This window comes from Pygocentrus nattereri, chromosome 16 (assembly GCF_015220715.1).
Source record: "Pygocentrus nattereri isolate fPygNat1 chromosome 16, fPygNat1.pri, whole genome shotgun sequence".
Taxonomy (NCBI): domain Eukaryota; kingdom Metazoa; phylum Chordata; class Actinopteri; order Characiformes; family Serrasalmidae; genus Pygocentrus; species Pygocentrus nattereri.
In genome coordinates this window covers 30,710,813-30,730,527 of record NC_051226.1, presented here as the reverse complement: position 1 = coordinate 30,730,527, position 19,715 = coordinate 30,710,813, and the positions used below count along the sequence as shown (strand labels likewise).

The following is a 19,715-nucleotide window of genomic DNA, read 5'->3' as shown; positions in this document are numbered from 1 at the left end:
GTGTGTGTGTGTGTGTATGTATGTATGTATGTATGTATGTATATATATATATATATATATATATATATATATATATATATATATATATATATATATATATATATATATAAAATATATATAAAATAAGAAATTATAAATATAACAAGTGAGCTTTTGTATTATTCTAAATAAACGTAAATAAAATATGTATAAATAAAGTAAATAAATACACAGTGAAGAAGAAAAAGGAAGAAAAACAAAGAAAGGAAAGAAGAAATGAAGGAAGGAAGGAATACAGAGTATAGACAACAGAAAGGAATGAAGAAAATAAGGACGGAAGCAAAAGAGAGAAATTTAAAGAAGGAAAAATATAAATAAAAAGGCAGGAAAGAGAAAAGAAAGGAGAAAAAAGTAAAAGAAGGAAAAAAAGGAATGAACAAAGGAAGCTTTAGTTAACTTTTATTAAATACTAAAACATTATATTAAAACCAAGATGATGGAGAAGTGAGGAGGAAAGAAAGAAGAAATAAAGGAGTGCTGAACTAGAAAAGAAATCAGAAAATCGAAAAACTGCTAAAAAGGCTTAAAGGTAAACCAATGTGCCATTAATTGACTGCTTCATTCCTTCGTTCACTTTTTTAAATCTTTTTTTTATTGTTTATAATTATTATTGATAATTATTGATAGCATTATTCATAACAATTGCAACACACATCACTACAAAGAGTTATTGGGCAATTAATTAACAAACAGCAGCAAAATAAATAAATTGACAAAGACAATAATAATAGTAAAAATAATAATAATAACAACCAGATATTAAGGCATTCTGGATAGGTTGCAATGCTCCAGGTATTTGAGGTGATATTGCTGTTCTCATTGTTGTTCTTTCTAAACTGTGCAGTATAATTCAGTGTTCACAACAGCCATTGGGACATCATCAGCTGTGAGGTTTAAATCCAAACAAACATCGGCAATCAGTAAGCCTTCAGTTTTATCAGCAGTAGTGATAGTTGTATTGTATTTTCTAGTTGGACCAGTGGTACGTAATTTTGAACGGTGCCGTCGAAATAAGTCACGAAGATGGTCGGACTGAGATTCTCTGCATGGGGAACAGTTTTGGCATTTCTGCCTCCTTGGACAAGCAGTACATGAACGGCGAGGTGCGCACCAAAATGGATGACTGCCAGGTAAGGCTCTCAGTTCATTAGCACTTACTCACTTACTGAGAAAAAATCAGCAAAGTAATAATTGATGGCAGATTATTAAAGTAAAATGGAAACTGCGTATGAATTGAGGTGCCTTTTACACAGAAAAAGTACATTAAAATCTCATGTTCATTCTGGGGATGCGTTTTATCCATCCATCCATCCATCCATCCATCCATCTATCCATCCATCCATCCATCCATCCATCCATCCATCCATCCATCCATCTTCCAACTTCCACTTCTCCGGGGTTCGGGTCGCGGGGGCAGCATCCTAAGCAATGAGGCCCAGACCTCCCTTTCCCCAGCCACTTCCACTAGCTCCCTGGGGGGGGATTCCGAGGCGTTCCCAGGCCAGCTGGGCAATATAGTCATGCCAGCGTGTCCTGGGTCTTCCCTGGGGTCTCCTCCCGGGTGGACTTGCCTGTGACACCTCCCAAGGGAGGTATCCAGGAGGCATTCTATCCAGATGCCCGACCCACCTCAGCTGGCTCCTCTTGACGTGGAGAGGCAGCGGCTCTACTCCGATTCCCTCCCGGATGACCGAACTTCTCACCCTATCTCTAAGGGAGAGTCCAGACACCCTGCGGAGGAAACTCATTTTGGCCGCTTTTATTCGCGATCTCGTTCTTTCGGTCATTACCCAAAGCTCATGACCATTGGTGAGGGTGGGAACGTAGATCGACCAGTAAATCGAGAGCCTTGCCTTATGGCTCAGCTCTTTCTTTACCACAACAGACCGGTAAAGAGCCCGCATCACTGCAGACCCAGCACCAATCCGCCTGTCAATCTCCCGCTCCCTTGTACCATCACTCGTGAACAAGACACAGAGATACTTAAACTCCTCCACTTGAGGCAAGAGCTTATCCCCGACCCAGGGATGCGTTTTAGTGTAAATGGAATTCGGACAAAGTTTTTCTGTATGCAGTTCAGTTATGAAATGCATGTAAATGCATGGTGCATACAGGCTATTAGGGGCAGATTTACAAACATTTTAATGTAAAAAATGTGATGCTGTCATTTACTAAATAGGCGGTTAGCGCCTGTAATCTATGTTGTCCTTTAAAAGGCAACCTGTGTAGAGTTCGGCACTCTGTCGAATGACTTTTTGTTGATTTTCTAAGTGACAATAAATATACATCCTCTACAGAGAACATGCTTTTGATATTTTAATGTACAGTTTTCTTTTATTTACTGCATTTGAACATATTGGAGAAAAAAAATTAGATACAATGTGGCCTGTACAAAAGTTACACAAGATTTTATGTGTTTCCAATATGTTAAACTCAGATAAAGCAGATAAATAGAAATTGCGCACTACAATTATATCAGTAATTAGCACCTCTTTTAGTAAATCTGCCCCATAGTCTTGTTGTTTAAACCCACACACACACACTGTGTGTACTTAAATAATATCAAAATAAATGTAATTGAATTGTAGTGAAGTTAGAAATCTTATGATGCATCAAGCCAAACTAAGGAATCATAATCTAATGTAAAGTAATATCAAATCAGAAATGAAAATATCAGTGTCCCCTAATGTGGCCATACGGAAGTCAGCAGCAGATGCTAAAGTTTTAAAGAAGTCACTTTGCTTCTGTGAATCTCAGATTCTATATCACAACCCTTCACTTCCTCTGACATCCTCCTGGCCCAAATTGGATTATCAGCCTCAGTCTTAGGCCAGCGAAGCTGGAGATCTACACAAAGCCTCTCGATGCTGTACCACCATGACATCACTGTGCTGCTGTTTGAGTGTCTGTGTGTGGTGCAGAGCAATGTTCTGCTGTACTATAAGTTCACCCGCCTTCCTCATGTTATTGTGGGCCAGTTCGTTTGCATTGCCCAAGAGGACTACTGGCGCATCCTTAACCATGTGGAGAAGAACACACACAAGGTGGAGGAGGAGGGTGAGATCGTCATGGTGAAGGAACACCGTGAACTGGACCGCAGCGGCACCCGCAAGGGCCATATTGTCATCAAGGTAAGGCCATTCTGTGTCATAAAATGCAATGCAAAAATGTACTCAGTTTAACTCCTACCCCAAATGTAGTCCATTGCCAAAGACATATTTGGTGTTTGAAGTTTGCTTCTGTACTGTAGAAGGCCAATGTAGCTACCAAATAATGGAAGTTTACAGTCACAAGTAAAAAACTTGGTCAAATGACATGTTTTGTTGATTTTCTAAATGAAAACAAGTTTGCACCTCCACTTCTGCACATTTTAATGCCTAATTAGTGTTTATTAGCTGACTTTAACATGTTGGGGGAAAAATAAGACATAATATTTGTGCTGTGCAGAAGTTAAGGCACATTTTATGTTTAATATATTTTCTCTTTTTCTTATTTTTTTTTTCAAATCAGCTAATTAGTATAAGTTAAACTATTGGCAGAAAAATGCCATATTTGCTTAAGTTTGCTTAAGTTAAATTTAACTTTTCTCTTAGGAAAACAAACAAATGTCATTTGACCCAAACCTTTGCTGTATACCTCAGTAAATAGCATCATGCAGACTTCATGCCTAAATCATTATTTGCCATAAATAGAGCTTCTTATAATGTATGACATACAGTTATGTATAAAAATCGACAAAAGTATGGAAAACATCAGGCTTTAAGATGACTGCTACTTCTGTTTTTGACTATACAATAAATATATTTATTGTTAGCTCCATTATCCTTTAGACACCAGACGGCTAATTGAGCTTTAAGTAATATATTTGTTTAAAATGGTGCCACTTTACAATAAAATTACCCTCATAAAGAGTTTATAAATAGTATAAAATTAGTTTATGACCTTTTAATTTGGTAATAAACACCTTAAATAATTAATATGCAGTTATAATGCATAACTAAAAAACACAACATTGACATGGTGCTAGCCAAAAACCCTGTTTTTATCTATACTGTTAAACGTCAGATGTAAGTTTGTCTTCTCCAACAGCCATTACACCTATCAGCTTTATCAGATATTCAGATAGGCTCTTAGCTCATAACTATAGCAAAGTTGTCTTTGCTTTGGGTCAAAAGCTGCTTGACATTGCGTTTGCATACTGTGCTGTGTTTATGGGTTTTTCTCCTTTTACTAGCCTGTGGTCCTTTGTGTAGCTGTTTCATGTTTGAAGCACCTGCATTAGTTTCTGATCCTCTAGTTTCAGTTGACTTCATGTTCGATGTGACCATTTCTTTCACACAAAAAAACAGAAGTTGCATCAGAATGTCACACATTTTCTCTGCTGTCTTGTTGCATTGCTGTCAAAGTAGCTAGTGTATGTGAATGAATAGAATGTGTAAATTCCTTTAAAGATTATGTTGGAGTGAATGTTGTTTGGTTTCTGTTGTCTGCACAGAATACAGCACTATTTATGTAATGTAAACATTACAAAAATAATAAGAAATGAGTTCTCACTTTTGTGTGAAAATAATGGAATGACACTGGCTTTTTGTGGCATTTGCAGAAATAGTGAGCCCTGTAAGGCTTAACAGTAGTACTGAAAACATGTCTTTTTTCCACTCTTCAGCTTCTCAGTTTTGTGAGGACTGAAATTCCCCTCCAGTTCTCTGCTAATGTTCCGTCTTTCTTTGTTATTTTAATCACAATGCAAGTCATTTTTCACTTCTTGGTCACAGTGATAAGCCTCAGTTGTAGTAAGACCAAACTATCATTTCTTTTTACCACACCATGAGATCTTTTTGTTTACATTTGTTTGTTTGCATCAGTGGTGCATTATGCCAACAAAGGCCCCATTTGGAATGCCTAGTCAGTGAGGTTAGTGGTATAGCTTAGTCCAGCTTGTTATTTTATTGTACTAAATAAGCATTTTTCACCAGGTGCACTAATCATCCCCTTGACGCTATTTAAAATACTCCACAGGCTCTATTTCACTAATTCCAAATTGGCTAAAATATTTCCTGATACCAGCTCGACATGCAGTAGATGTAAGCAAACGCCAGTCACCTTAGCCCATATGTTCTGGTCGTGCCCTAGACTGGAGGAATTCTGGAGGAGCATATTTAAGACCTTTTAATGCATCTCTGGTGTCATAATTGAGCCATGTCCTCTACTGACTCTGTTTGGTACACGACCTGAAGGATCATCTCTAACTAAAGATAAGTGTCATGTTATCACCTTCTGTCCTGTTAGCACTAATTAATCCATAGCAAATGGATTAATGAAGTTATGGCTCACATTCAAATGGAAAAGATTAAGTTCATTATAAGAGGCTCAAAAGATGTTGGCCCTTGGTTACCTTTTTTTTAACACACTTTGAGGGTTTTACAAACATCTGATTGAAGAGACCCCTTTCCTGTTTCTTGGTTTGGTACTGTGTGTGTAGGTATGTAGATGTATGTAGGTATGTATATAAATGTAATAAATAAAACATTCTACATCTATACAATTTAAAGTTTATTTGAGAGTCCAAACCACGGCTCCAACATATTGTAGTAGTATGAGAATTGACTGTATGGCTGTAGGAGGGGAGCAAACTGAAAATTTGAGGGGGAGTTCTGGGCAGCTTATGCTTTAAGCTAAGCTAGCTATTTTTGGATGAAAAGAGGGAGGAACAAAGTACAGGGAGGATCTGGTGTGGTTATGGGGTGCGAAAACTTGTAGGTGTTTCAGGCATGGTCCTACTTTCAAAATGTAGGTATTTCATAATGCTAATTTGATAAATCAATGGCATATATTCACTAAAGCACCAAAAGTATATAATGCACTAAAAGTAAATTATTTTGATCTGAACAATATAGACTAATATTTTATCGTTTCACATATTCTGAAAACATCTTTTAAACACAGTACAAATTTTTCATCTTGTTTGGTTTGGTATGACTCAGGGCACTCCAGAGAGGTTGATCATGCACTTAGTGGAGGAGCCTTCCGTGGTGGACCCAACCTACATTGAAGACTTTCTTCTTACCTACCGCACCTTCCTCTCCAGTCCAATGGAAGTAGGAAAGAAGCTACTGGAATGGTTTAATATTGACGGCCTCAGAGATACGGTGCGTGTGTGAAATAGAATGTGCAGCGTAGCTGTAAGTTAAACACAATGTCCATAGTTTCACATTTAAAAGTAAGAGTTTTTTTATTGAATTGATTAAATGTGTATTATGTTGTCATATTACTGCTTATATTAAATGTTCCACATTATTTGAAACTCACAGAAGCCATCATATAGTAGAGGTTTTTTTTGAACCAGTCACTCTGCATTGCAGAACATAATCATATGCAAAAGTTAAGGTGCCTCTGGTCAAATGACATTTTGATGATTGAGGATTTTTGTTGAAAACATCCTCTACAGAGAACACACGCGAATTGTGGAAAACATGTTTAGAAAAGTTGTAGTGCATTTTTTGATTTTATTTTTTTTTTTTTTACCGCCAAACATGTTAAAAATGCCACATCTAAGTAAATTAGTAGTAAATGATGTTTTAACTTTCGCTGAGATAATCAACATGTCATTTCAATTGAATATGACTGCATGTTTAACTTAATAAAAGCTTGTTTTACAGGGATTTTGAACTTGTGTCCTGATATTAAAATTTTGTCTCTTTCTGCAGGTTACACGGATAGTGCTGTTATGGGTGAATAATCATTTTAATGATTTTGAAGGAAATCCTTCTATGACACAGTTCCTAGAGGACTTTGAGATATTGCTAGATGAAACGGTAAGATTCACATTAATTGTAATATAATTGGTACATTGATGATCTCATCAGAAAGTTGAGTTTCTGTAGAAGTTTTCCTTGTAATTTTGAATATTGTCCAAATAGATTTTAGATGTGCTATTGTTCTAATAATTTCCTTCTTTTTTCATATTTCATAACAGTATTTTATGATATGTCAAATCATATATTTATCTCTGCATCGTCCATATTTAATTGAATAATGAAGACACATTATTTGGCATACATATCTGTTGGTCAAATCCAAACATTTCCATATGGTCAGACTGACTGCTCTGTCTGTCCTTCTCAGAAAATGAAGGGCCATTTGCGGTTGCTGAACATTGCCTGCGCTGCTAAAGCAAAGTGGCGGCAGGTCACCCTGCAAAAGCCCTCCAGAGAGTCACCACTCCATTTCAGCCTGCAGGGCGGCAGTGAGAGAGGCTTCGGCATTTTCGTTGAAACTGTGGAGCAGGGCAGCAAAGCTGCAGAGGCCGGTTTGAAGCGTGGAGATCAGGTAACATGGCCAATAACTCTTACGTAATCTCTCATTGGCTGACTAATTCGGAACAAGACATAACTACAAGGAAAAATTATTGTAGTGATCTTTTGTAGTATAGACTAGAGTGGGTGTCCTTAGTTGTATTGTCTACTCATTTTAGACTTCTTTAGATTTCTCTCTGAAAGCTTGACTGTAAGTATTTCTGTCTCTTTCTCAGATAATGGAGATCAATGGTCAGAACTTTGAGAACATCTCATACTCCAAAGCCATGGACATTCTGAAGAACAACACCCACCTCTCTCTCACTGTAAAGACCAATATCTTCGGTATGTTCAGATTCATCTATAGAAACATTAGTGTAAGTCTGCAAGAGTAAATTTGAATTTTTAGGAGGTAAGGCTAGTTTTCAAAACATCATTGCACAATAATCATTGTTGTGTGTTTAGCATCAGCATGATTGTTATGTCATGAAGTTTTTAGGAACACAGCTGAAATTGAGTTTACTTTTATCTACTTTTAAACCATGCACTATAAACAAGGTGATCCATCCTCCTGTCAACCAAAAAAGAAAAACGAAATTCCCCTCTTGGAAAACTGCCATATACCATATTCTGCCATATACCACCATATTCTATCCCAATACCTTCTTATAATGTAATACACAATATTTGTTGTAGACGTTTCACTTCAGTCTACATTTGAGATTAGTAATATTAGTAGATGTAGTGACAGTTCTTCGCAGATGTCCAACAAGTTACAATCAAGTTGATGATTTGCAAGCACCAAGGAGGAGTCACCCTGCAAGTACATCACTGTACATTTTTCCAGCTGTGAAGGCTTATATAGAAATATGTGCTTTTCATCGGGGTAAAAAAAAAAAAACAAACTATTGACTGTAGGATTACAAACAGTGTATACTTTGCTCTGGCCCTGAACATAATCATGAATGTTTCCCATTCCAGTTTTCAAAGAACTCCAGAGCCGTATCAGGCACGAGAAGAAGAACGGCGGCCTCCACATCCCGAAAATCCAGGAGAAGAAGGGAAACCGCTTCTCCATCGCTGAACTGCCAGGAGATTTGGAGTTTCCCTCTGATAGCAAGAGTCAGAAGAAGATGAAGGCCAACACTGTTTCGGGTGGCCGCAACAAGATCCGCAAAATGTTGGAGAAGACCAGGTTCAGCATCCTGCCCCCCAAACCCTTCAGGTAAGGGGAGAGTCAGAAAAAGTACAAGACAAAACTATTTGCTTAGCATCTCAGTACATCACTATACATTTTTTACTTCACTTAAAAATGGAAAGACTGTGGTTACCAACCAAATGAATGGTGTCAGTGCTGAATAGTCATATAAGTGGTTGAATATGAATTGATATGAATCATATGATCATACATTACTGAATATGAAGAGCAATGAACTAGATAATATATGCATAAATAGCAATGCAATCAGATTAGCTTCATTTTGCGATTACAATGCATCTTGCAGTATATTAAAAACACATTTGTGAATCAGTACAGATGTGCCAAAAATGCGCCATGGTTGAAGATTAACCTGCATTATTTAGACCAAAGTAATTTTCTTTTGTTGAATTATATTATTTGTAGTCATCAAATCATTCACAGATTAATCAAAATGCTCTCAACACCTAGTACAAAAAACATTGCAGTTGGTCTTATTTCCATATTGCAGCCTTCTGCAATATCAGTATTCCAAAGGCCAATATAATGTATTGTGCGGTCCCAATACGGATTACTGTTAAACCGTCCAAGAGATCGCCTTGATCATATAGAACCTACCAATTCTCCGAGCTCTCCCGACTGATCCCTGAATTGCTCACTTTCTTTCCTGAGCTCCATGGAAACCAGCTTTGTGTAAATAGTCTCCGTGCTTCTCCTGTAACCTGAATTCCAGCTTTCTGAACAGTTCTGATTTGGGTCTATCAGGCTTCATCAGTGGCCTATTATGGCAAAGCAATGACCAGAAAATGGCTCAGGAAAGACGGCCTTGTTGAGTCTCTGTAAGAAAACCAATGCTGCCATCTGTTTTCCGCGACTTAGACTTATGTGCTTATGTGGTTTCGGTCACTGTATGTCATATTTTTATCTATAAAATTAGTAAAAACTACCAACTAAATTCAAGCTTTATCAAGGAAATCCACAGATTTTTCAAAATGTCTGCATAATTATTGAGATCTAAACCAAGTCATTCAGAGTGATTTGTTATGAATGGTGCATTATGGAGAAACTTACTGACTCAGTGGTGGTGATAAGAATGAGGGGTCCTGATGTCTACTTGACAACTATATGCAATATGTAATAAATAAATACATTTGTTGATAATGGTAAAAAAAAATCATAAAACGATGCTTAAGTTAACAGCGTATTTGTTACCATTTCATAGAACAATTTTGTGTAGTAACTGAGGGACCTTTTTAGTGGTATTAAACTCCTCTCATGTCTGGGTCTTATCACCACCACTGTAAGCAATTCTGACCTGGTTAGTTTCTTTAGAGGGGCTTGTTTTAAAAACACTATGAATGACTTTGTTTATATTTTAACCTTTTAATTATGCAGATATTCTCCATTAAGATATCTAGAAATAGTAGTACGGACTATGGTTTCTTGAATCATCAGTTCCAGTTTTGCAAAAAACGCTTCTAAACCATTACAAAGCAGAAACTTACATATGCCTCACCCACATCCGTTCATGCTTTATCTCCAGTCCCAAAGCTAATCTGTGTGATAAAGCTGTTTTGTCCACACCAGGCATTGATACAGCTGATAAGCTGTGCTGTGACTGTGGTGCTGAGTACATTCCAGGCGTGCCAGGACCAGTCACAGTGTTTCTGTATGTTTGTGTTGTCGGCTCTGTTTGAAGTGCTCAGCGCTTTACTTTATGCTTGCTTTTTGTTCACTGTCCCTTGTCTCCTGTCTTTACAACTGCTTCACGTGCACAGGGGACTCTTTGGGTAAGGGATGCCCTCACACAGCTCTTACTCTTTCTGTCTCTTTCACTCTCTGTCTTTCTGTCTGTTGTTTTTGAACAGTGCTTCTAACAAAGTCTGGAGTGTCAAATAAAGCTGCAATAAAAGGGAAAATGGGTGTTACACAGACACAGAATAAACTGCAGCAAAACACATGTATGAGAAAATGCACCAATAAATGGTAAATGGTGCATTAATACAAAATTCAATTAATGTGGTCACATTTGTGTATACTGAATATAAAACCTAAATTTATGAAGATACATTCAGAGACTCCAACACACATTATGTTAATAATATTGATTTAGATACTGTCGGACTCTGTCTCCAGGTTCTTCATGAATAAATGTACATAATATGTTCTATATTTATTGTGCATTCATGTATGTTATTTCAGTAAGGTGTCTAATGCCCGGTTTGCCATAGAAGTCATGCTAAAAGCCTTCACCATGTTATCATGACCTGGACTGGAGTTTTATTGAAAGTAATCTTTGCTTTAGTGGATTTGCATTTATTGTCAGTCACACTGACCTACTTCTACTGTTTGTGCATCCAATCAAAGCCAAATCAGTCAGCGGGGAGAGTACAGCTATCTGTTATACACTCACTTGAAGATACTCACTCAGTTTATTGTTCCCAAATCTGTTTGTTATCTCAAGCTGTGGCTCATGAGATGACTCTGTGAGCTGTTAACTTTCACTTTGACTTTCACTTGCCACTGTAGCAGTTGTGATGTGTTTACATGCTGGCATTGAAAAAGAAATGTTGTTCCATGTCTCAGAAGCGGTAGTGTATAATGGACAGCAGCATGCAGCCAAGTAGAAGTTGCCATGGCCATACCCATACTGGATGAGCAGTGGCATTCCAGGCTGTGTGAGGCCAATGGTGTTAGCCAGTGTTTTAACCTAAAAACACACACTGATGTGATGACAAACTAATCATGTTGAAGTTTGGATTTCTTGTACATGAACAGACTTCCTAGGCTTCAATTCTGACTGTTCACTGCCTGTGTTTCTGCAAAAGTTCAGACCACTGATGCCATCATGCTGATGGTGGTGGCAGAATTTTCCATCACAGATCAGTTCAGTAAGACATGGTGTATCCAGTTTGCTGCCATCCATCTATTGCCACAACATAAAGGCAGCTTTAAATTGGTTGTGGATTTCCCCAGGCCAGATCTCAATGGTAGCCAAAAAAATAAAAAATACATTTCTTATCAGCAGTGTAGCCGTACATGCTCCAGGCCCTGCAAACCAGTGGTTAGTATAGCTGTGCAATATGAATAAAGTGCTAGTATTAAGACTATGTTGCCTTTGTATTGTAATGTATTGCCATCACGATAATAGTAGCAGCTACATTAATAAGATGATGTAGTGAAAGATTAGCCACCATTTTTTTTCATAATTTTGGATCCTATGGATTACGTGATTCATCGCAACACCTACACTCATGTGGAACTGTGATTCATCAGAATGTACAATGAAGAAACATTGTGATTTGTTGCATATTGAAGCTTTCTGTGGGATCAGTATCACTGTGGGATCAGTATCACAAACGTGAATATCGTGATTAACAGATATATGGTGCCGACCTGGTGGTCAGTCTTGAATACATGTTTAGATCGAATGAGCCTCTTTGTGTAATGGTCATAGCCTGTTTGCATTCTGCTTTCTGCCAAAGAAGGACAAGCTCTCACACAGCTTTTCCTTTTGAAATCTGTGCATGAATGTCATGTCAGTCCTGTCATTCCTTGACTGCACTCACTTCATTTTTGTGTAAAATGACCGTATTTTATGCGTGTGAATGTATGTAGGTCTGTGTGTGGCAAATGACCACCTGTGTTTGCTGTTGTCTTTGTGTGGTGCATGATTTGGGTCATGTTTGACTATTCACAAGTCAGCATGCTCTGTGAATGCAATTCCATTTTTATCACCATTTATGCTGCTTCTTTTGATCACTGTAATACTGCCAACCCAAACCAGTTAAATGAGTACCATATGCATGCTTCATGCATAACCCTGAGAGACATTCAAAAAAAAGGCCTGTCATGTACCTTAAACTAACTCTCTCTCTCTCTCTCTCTCTCTCAACCCCCCCCCCCAACCTCTCTTTCTCTCCTAGTGACGGAGGTGTGGGACAGTCTCAGGATGACAGCATTGTGGGCACCAAGCAGTGCAGGCACAGCGTGGCGATCATGCCAATCCCGGGCAGTCTGTCGTCCAGCAGCCCCGATTTGCTGCAGCCAGCCACAAGTGTGCTTGACTTCGCCAACCCTGCAGGTGAGGCCTGTCACTTTCGTTTTAACCCTAATTCAGGGAAGTATGGCTTCCCCTTTTTAATTCCTTGCATCACAGTGGAAAGGAAGTCATTTTTCCAAGCAGTGATCTAATATACATTATGTTGAAGAGCTAAGATCACACCATGAGGCAACAGCAGGGGGGTTGGAGGCCAATCATGACTTCTCCATTACAACTTCTTTAATAATAAGATTTCTTAATATTGTTAAATTTTTTCAAATGCATGAAGTTGAAAACTATCATAGCATCATATAGAAATAAAATGAGTAGGAATAGACTTCCCGGTTAAGTCTTGTTTATCCTGATAAAAGTAATCAATAATAAGCTGTTATCGAATTGAATTCCATACCAAATGTTTGCTTGTATTCCCTCTGAAACCATCACAGCACATTCAACAAGAAAGGCAACATCTTACTTAATTTACATAGTGATAGAAAATATGGTAGCATGCGGAAAGCTCAAAATAAATATGCTGATACAATTTACTATCCCCATCGTGAACATGCATGTGGCCCAGCTATTCTACAAGTACATTTTAATGAGTAAGAGAGGACAAAGCTGAAGTCTCTCAGTATACCGCAGATTAAACATTAAGGTAGTGTAGGCATTAAGGTTCACTTCTTTCTTTTCCACGAGTATTAGTGTACTATCTTGATCACTAACTAATTAATGTCTGTCATTTGAGACACAAATCAGAATGAGAGAGGAGAGCTTCCAGCTGACTCTTAATCCTTTATAATAATCCTTCATATGCAGGAGGTTTGCCTTCATGCTGTTTCTGTTTTCTGTGAGAAGTGATCCTGAGCATAAAGCAAAATTACATCCATATATAACAGATCAAGTACACTTTTCCAGGCTGATTATGTAAGACTGGGGTTACTGAAAAATTGTATACTTACAGGGAGTAGTTTTCACATTGTTTGTTGTGTTTATGCATGTCTCCTAATGAGAAGTCTTCTCAAGGGCCACACGAACAGTGCCTGGCACAGCAGGGATTCAGATACTGAAAAATGCTGCTTCAACACACTATTCTGCTTTTGCATCTAATCTATCATCTTTTATTTCTGCTTTTTTCTCTTCCAGCAACATGTTTGCTGCTTGCTTGGAAACTTGAAGGTTTCTGATTCTGCTTAAAGCCTTTTAAAATCCACATTAAGGATCAGTAATTCTTGTGAAAATATATGAAAATTGACTGTGGGATCAACTGTGCTTGAAAGACTAGTATAAAGGGAACTAGCTTTTGCTTCATATAGCAACTTCGTCACCAACCTTAGTTTTGGAGATCTATTTAGATTTGAATTATTCCAATAATGTGTGTGATTACTGTCTTTTTTTAAAAGCTGAAATCTCCCTGCAAAGCACACCCCATGACAACATGTATACATAGTTATAATCTGAACAGTAAACAGTACTACTGATATACACTCACCGGCCACTTTATTAGGTACACCTTACTAGTAAAAGATTGGACCCCCTTTTGCCTTCAGAACTGCCTTAATTCTTCGTGGCATCCTTTCAGCAAGGTGTTGGAAACATTCCTCAGAGATTTTGGTCCATATTAACATGATGGCATCATGCAGTTGTTGCAGATTTGTCAGCTGCACATCTATGATGCGAATCTCCCGTTCCACCACATCCCAAAGGTGCTCTATTGGATTGACATCTGGTGACTGTGGAGGCCATTGGAGTGCAGTGAACTCACTGTCATGTTCAAGAAACCAGTTTGAGATGATATGAGCTTTCTGACTTTGTGCAGTACCCTGCTGGAAGTAGCCATCAGAAGATGGGTACACTGTGGTCATAAAGGGATGGACATGGTCAGCAACAATACTCAAGTAGGCTGCGGCATTTTACATGATGCTCAGTTGGTACTAAGGGGCCCAAAGTGTGCCAAGAAAATACCACCACCACCACCCTGAACCGTTGAGACAACGCAGGATGGATCCATGCTTTCACGTTGTTTACGCCAAATTCTGACCCTACCATCTGAATGTCGCAGCTGAAATCGAGACTCATCAGACCAGGCAACATTTTTCCAATCTTCTATTGTCCAATTTTGGTGAGCCCGTGTGAATACTCAGTTTCCTGTTCTTAGCTGACAGGAGTGGTACCTGGTGTGGTGTTCTGCTGCTGTAGCCCATCTTCTTCAAGGTTCGACGTGTTGTGCGTTCAGAAATGGTATTCGGCATTCCTTGGTTGAAACAAGTAGTTATTTGAATTACTGTTGCCTTTCTATTATCTCGAACCAGTCTGCCCATTCTTCTCTGACCTCTCACATCAACAAGGCATTTTCATCCACACAACTGCCGCTCTCTGGATGTTTTCTTTTTCGGACCATTCTCTGTAAACCCTAGAAATGGTTGTGCATGAAAATCCCAGTAGATCAGCAGTTTCTGAAATACTCAGACCAGCCCATCTGGCACCAACAACCATGCCAAGTTCAAAGTCACTTAAATCACCTTTCTTCCCCATTCTGATGCATTTCAGCAAGTTGTCTTGACCACCTCTACATGCCTAAATGCATTGAGTTGCGGCCAAGTGATTGGCTGATTAGCTATTTGTGTCCACGAGCAATTGATCATGTACCAAATGAAGTGGCTGGTGAGTGTATATAGACAATAAACTGATGATAGGACATTTCATACTATCCCAACCCTACTAATGAAGTGGACAATGTCAGTCAGTTACACATTGAAGAGTTTAATCTTATTTGTCATAGAAGATATTGCACGCCTATTCCAGTTTGAAACACATTATTATCCATGAAAGATAATGCAGTATTCTTTTGGGGACGGATAAGCTGCACTGTATTATGCACCAGCAGTCATTATCTATTGTCCCCATTTTGTATTTCAATGATTAGCCTGCAAATATAGAGACCAAGGGAAATTTTTAAATAATAAACATGATAAATACAGTGGCACAGACTGCAGTGAGCTGGGTTGTGCAGACTTGTTGCTCTTTGACTGTAACAGTGAGTGGAGCAGCACTGAGTAACAAAATATGAGGGGATAACTTGCCCTACATGTGATCAAATCTAGAATACAAGCTTAAAGACAATGCGCTATGTCCTCTTGTCCTGTGGAGGCTGAATAACAGGAAGCGTTTACATGAATTGTTTTCCTGCTATCTATCTTCTGATCAATGAAAAACTTTATACAGAGAAACAAAAAGCAGCATACACCGATCAGGCATAACATTATGACTACCTCCTTGTTTCTACACTCATTGTCCATTTTATCAGCACCACTTACTATTTAGGTGCACTTTGTAGTTCTACACTTACAGACCTTACAGACTATAGTCTGTCTGTTTCTCTGATACTTGTTAGCAGCCTTTTACCCCGTTCTTCAGTGGTCAGGACCCCCATGGTCCCTCATGGAGCAGGTACTATTTGGGTGGTGGATCATTCTCAGCACTGCACTAACACTATATGTGTTGGTAGTGTGTTAGTTTGTGTTGTGCTGGTACGAATGGATCAGACACAGCAGTGCTGCTGGAGTATTTAAACACTGTGTCCACTCACTGTCCACTCTATTAGACACTCCTACCTTGTAAGTCCACCTCGTAGATGTAAAGTCAGAGATGATGGCTCATCCACTGCTGCAGGGTTTGTGTTGGTCATCCTCTAGTCCTTCAACAGTGGTCACAGACGCTGCCAACAGGATGCTGTTGGCTGGATATTTTTGGTTGGTATTCTCAGTCCAGTAGCGACACTGAGGTGTTTAAAAACTCCTGCTGTGTCTAATCCACTCAGACCAGTGCAATACACTAACACACCACCACCACATCAGTGTTACTGCAGTGCTGAGAATGATTCACCACCCAAATAGTAACTGCTCCATGAGGGTCCATGGGGGTCCTTACCACCTATAGAGTAAGTGGAGCTGATAAAATGGACAATGAGCATAGAAACAAGGAGGTGGTTATAATGTTATGCGTGATCAGTATATGTTCTCTGTTAAAAGTATAGCTTAAACAAATATGCTAATGTAGTTAATCAGGAATGTAAGCTAGCAGCCACCAGTGTCATTTCCATACTGCTAATTATGTAAATGCATGGCTTAAACAAATGAGGCTAACTGTAAATACAAGCTTAAACAGCTGGTTAGCATGATTTAATTCTCATAATACTAATTTGTGTCTGCATTTATTTACAGTTAACAGCATTAGTATTATTACCGTACTGTGATCTTTACAATCACTTTTGGGACAGGTAGAGAAGGAATTGGTTCTAAAGCAGCATTTTGTGCAAGAAGCTGGCATTAAAAAGCTCTTTGTGTGGCTAGCCACATGTGCTAAATTGTAAACAGATGTTTCGTTAAACTGTGACAGGATTCACAGACTGAGAGAGACAGTGAGTTGTGTTTTAGCAACGGCACAAGGTCAAGCCCACTTCCCTATTCTGTTCTGTCATATTTTCAACCTCTTTTTCCTCCTTCTGTCCTCCCTTTCTGCTCTTCCAGCGGCTGGGTTTTACTGTGAGTACAAGCTCTATGTGACTCCAAGCTCTTTCTGTGAACCCTTAGAAGTCTGGAGTTGTTATTGTCATTTTGACATACATTTGATTTACATTACATGATTATTTAGATATAATTACCTAATCCAGTAACCAGTTACCTTGTTCATATAATTAATTAGTTTTAATGTAATTTGCTTTCTACATCAAGAGGTTCAAGTCTGTCTTGTTTCAGCGTCATTCAGGACAAACATTTAAAGGATGTGTTGTCTGTGTCGCAAGATAGCGTAACATTTCATGAAGTTCAAATCATCATTAAAAAATACCTCCTCTTCTGCTTACAGACAAATTAGTTGTTGATTGTAAACTTGGAATCCAAACTTTAAACACCATTTCTCTGATTGTTGTCAGTGAGGAATGTTTAATATAATATAATATAATATAATAGGACCGTTACCAACATAACTATAACTGCTAAGGGTTCACCTTTGTTTCAGTTGCTCTTTGTTGTCCATTTAGGCATGCTACAACTCTGTTTTTGTTTCTGCATACTTTGATGAACCTATATCTATAAAAATGCTTCAGAGGTGTTTTCATTGTTTTTTCAGTTCTTGCCTGGGTAATAGCTTAGTGTCTTACCTGTGTCTTTAGCATTTTCTGCCTGCATATTTGTATAATGTGGTTATTGTCTTGCCATTTAATGAAACTTTTGTCCTGTTTTCTCCAACTACAAACTCCTTATATTTACTGCCCTCCGGATATAATATTAGTAGTGTTTGATTATAATCTAATTTAGCAGTGCAACCAAATAACCTGATCAGTGTTGCCCATAGCATGGAACCAAGGGCCAGCGTTCTCCTGTAAGAAAGTTCAATTTGGCTTGCCAGAAAGTTAACCTAACGCCACCCCCTCATCCAACAACAACAGATTTTGTATTGTACTTTGCAAGTTATGGTACTTTATTGGCCCTTTTTAGTACATTGCAAACATCTAAGCACATTATTTTAAACTGTGCATCTTTGCAACAAATTTGTTTTTGTATGTATCATTAGAATAGATGCAAATAAACAAATACATTCAAAAAGTAGATATTTTTTGGGCTAATTTGAAGAGCAAAGTTTGGTTGCAGATGCTTCATTAAACGTAATGTGGCATTGATTAAACAAACCAGGTATTAGATGACAACTACAGTTAATACTGGGCTGCCACAAGGACAGGGTAGGAAATCGTTAAATGAACACTTACAAATGTCACTACCTTAGACACTACTTTATTTGTATATATAGCTTTTCTAAGAAAATAAACGCTTACTGCTTTTTTGGGGTGCTCTTAGTTTAGATTAATCAGGCTCAATGCAACATTGATTGCTGATCAAAGCATGCATCCCAGTTAATACACAGCAACAGGACTCTTCCCCCCCACTAGTGTCTTTAATCGAAGACTATTTGGCTCTGGAGCCGCTGGCCTTAGCCCAGGCTCATTTCAGCGACGATATGGCTCTAATGGCCTTCCATATCCTTGTCAAGAGCACATAGAGCCAATTGGTCTTGTGAACGGCTCCACTGCGCGCCACATTGTGCACATCAGATCGCCTTGCTGGTTGACAGAGATGTAGGGAAGCAGCATATTAGCACGCATTCATCCGTTATGCCATTTCTGGCTGTGTCTGCCTCTTTGGACTGTCACAGCATTGTTAGCAGTCCTGCTTGAGTGTACACTGCCTGGCAGTTCTCACACAAGATGTTTAAAGCGAGATGTATAAAGCACTTACTGGACCTACCTACTGTGCATGCATTTGAGAATAATGTGTGTGACACTCATGACTGCAATATAGTGTGAATAAGAGCATGGTGGCAGTTGTTCTTGAGTGTTAATGTTATTGTATTGTGATATCCATGAAAGCTTAGGTGTTAGGTAGGTAGGTATTTCTCGTTCTGTTGGCTTTAAGATTACATTGAGTTGTGTGAGTGCACTGAACTCCCTGTATCAACAGTGAGTGCACCTGAATTCACTACTTAGTAGCTGAACTCCACTATTGGTAGAGGTGTTTACTTTTGAACATATAGTGTCTATCTATATGTTGATAAAATGAAGAAAAAATATGTAGCCTGAATTTTATTCATCGTATATACAGCAGTATATCTATTGGAAAAAACTGTGCAAATACATGTTTGTTTTCTGGGTGTTTTTTTTTTTTTGCCAGCCTATTCCTTTGCATGGTATATGACCAAGGCAAGCAGGTCTCAGCTCTTTGCCTGACATTTGCCGTTCTCTTTTTTTTCCACCAACAGACATTCCAGATCAAGTGATACGTGTTTTTAAAGCAGACCAGCAGAGCTGCTACATCATAATAAGTAAAGATACCACAGCCAAAGACGTGGTCTCGCATGTGGTCAACGAATTTGGCCTCATCGCTGCTCCTGAGACCTATTCGCTATGCGAGGTGTCCATCAGTCCAGAAGGTGTCATTAAACAGCGGCGGTTACCAGACCAGCTCTCCAAACTGGCTGACCGCATCCAACTCAACGGCAGGTAAGAGCTGAACGAGAGTTGACAAGATATGATTTTGACCTTTATAACAATACCAAAACAATATTGTGCCAGAAAATAGCTACAGCTTCA

General features: G+C 38.6%; 1 protein-coding gene across 1 annotated transcript in view; it reads left to right on the top strand.

Moving 5' to 3' along the window:
* The window catches only part of LOC108431857 (rap guanine nucleotide exchange factor 6-like), a 123,040-nt gene that overhangs the window by 76,599 nt on the left and 26,726 nt on the right, over positions 1 to 19,715 (top strand). Inside the window, 10 exon segments of the mRNA XM_017705283.2 lie at positions 1,011 to 1,169; positions 3,018 to 3,170; positions 6,024 to 6,188; positions 6,747 to 6,854; positions 7,165 to 7,368; positions 7,571 to 7,679; positions 8,316 to 8,559; positions 12,459 to 12,616; positions 17,101 to 17,115; positions 19,385 to 19,625. Of these exon segments, the coding sequence (XP_017560772.2) occupies positions 1,011 to 1,169; positions 3,018 to 3,170; positions 6,024 to 6,188; positions 6,747 to 6,854; positions 7,165 to 7,368; positions 7,571 to 7,679; positions 8,316 to 8,559; positions 12,459 to 12,616; positions 17,101 to 17,115; positions 19,385 to 19,625 (1,556 nt within the window).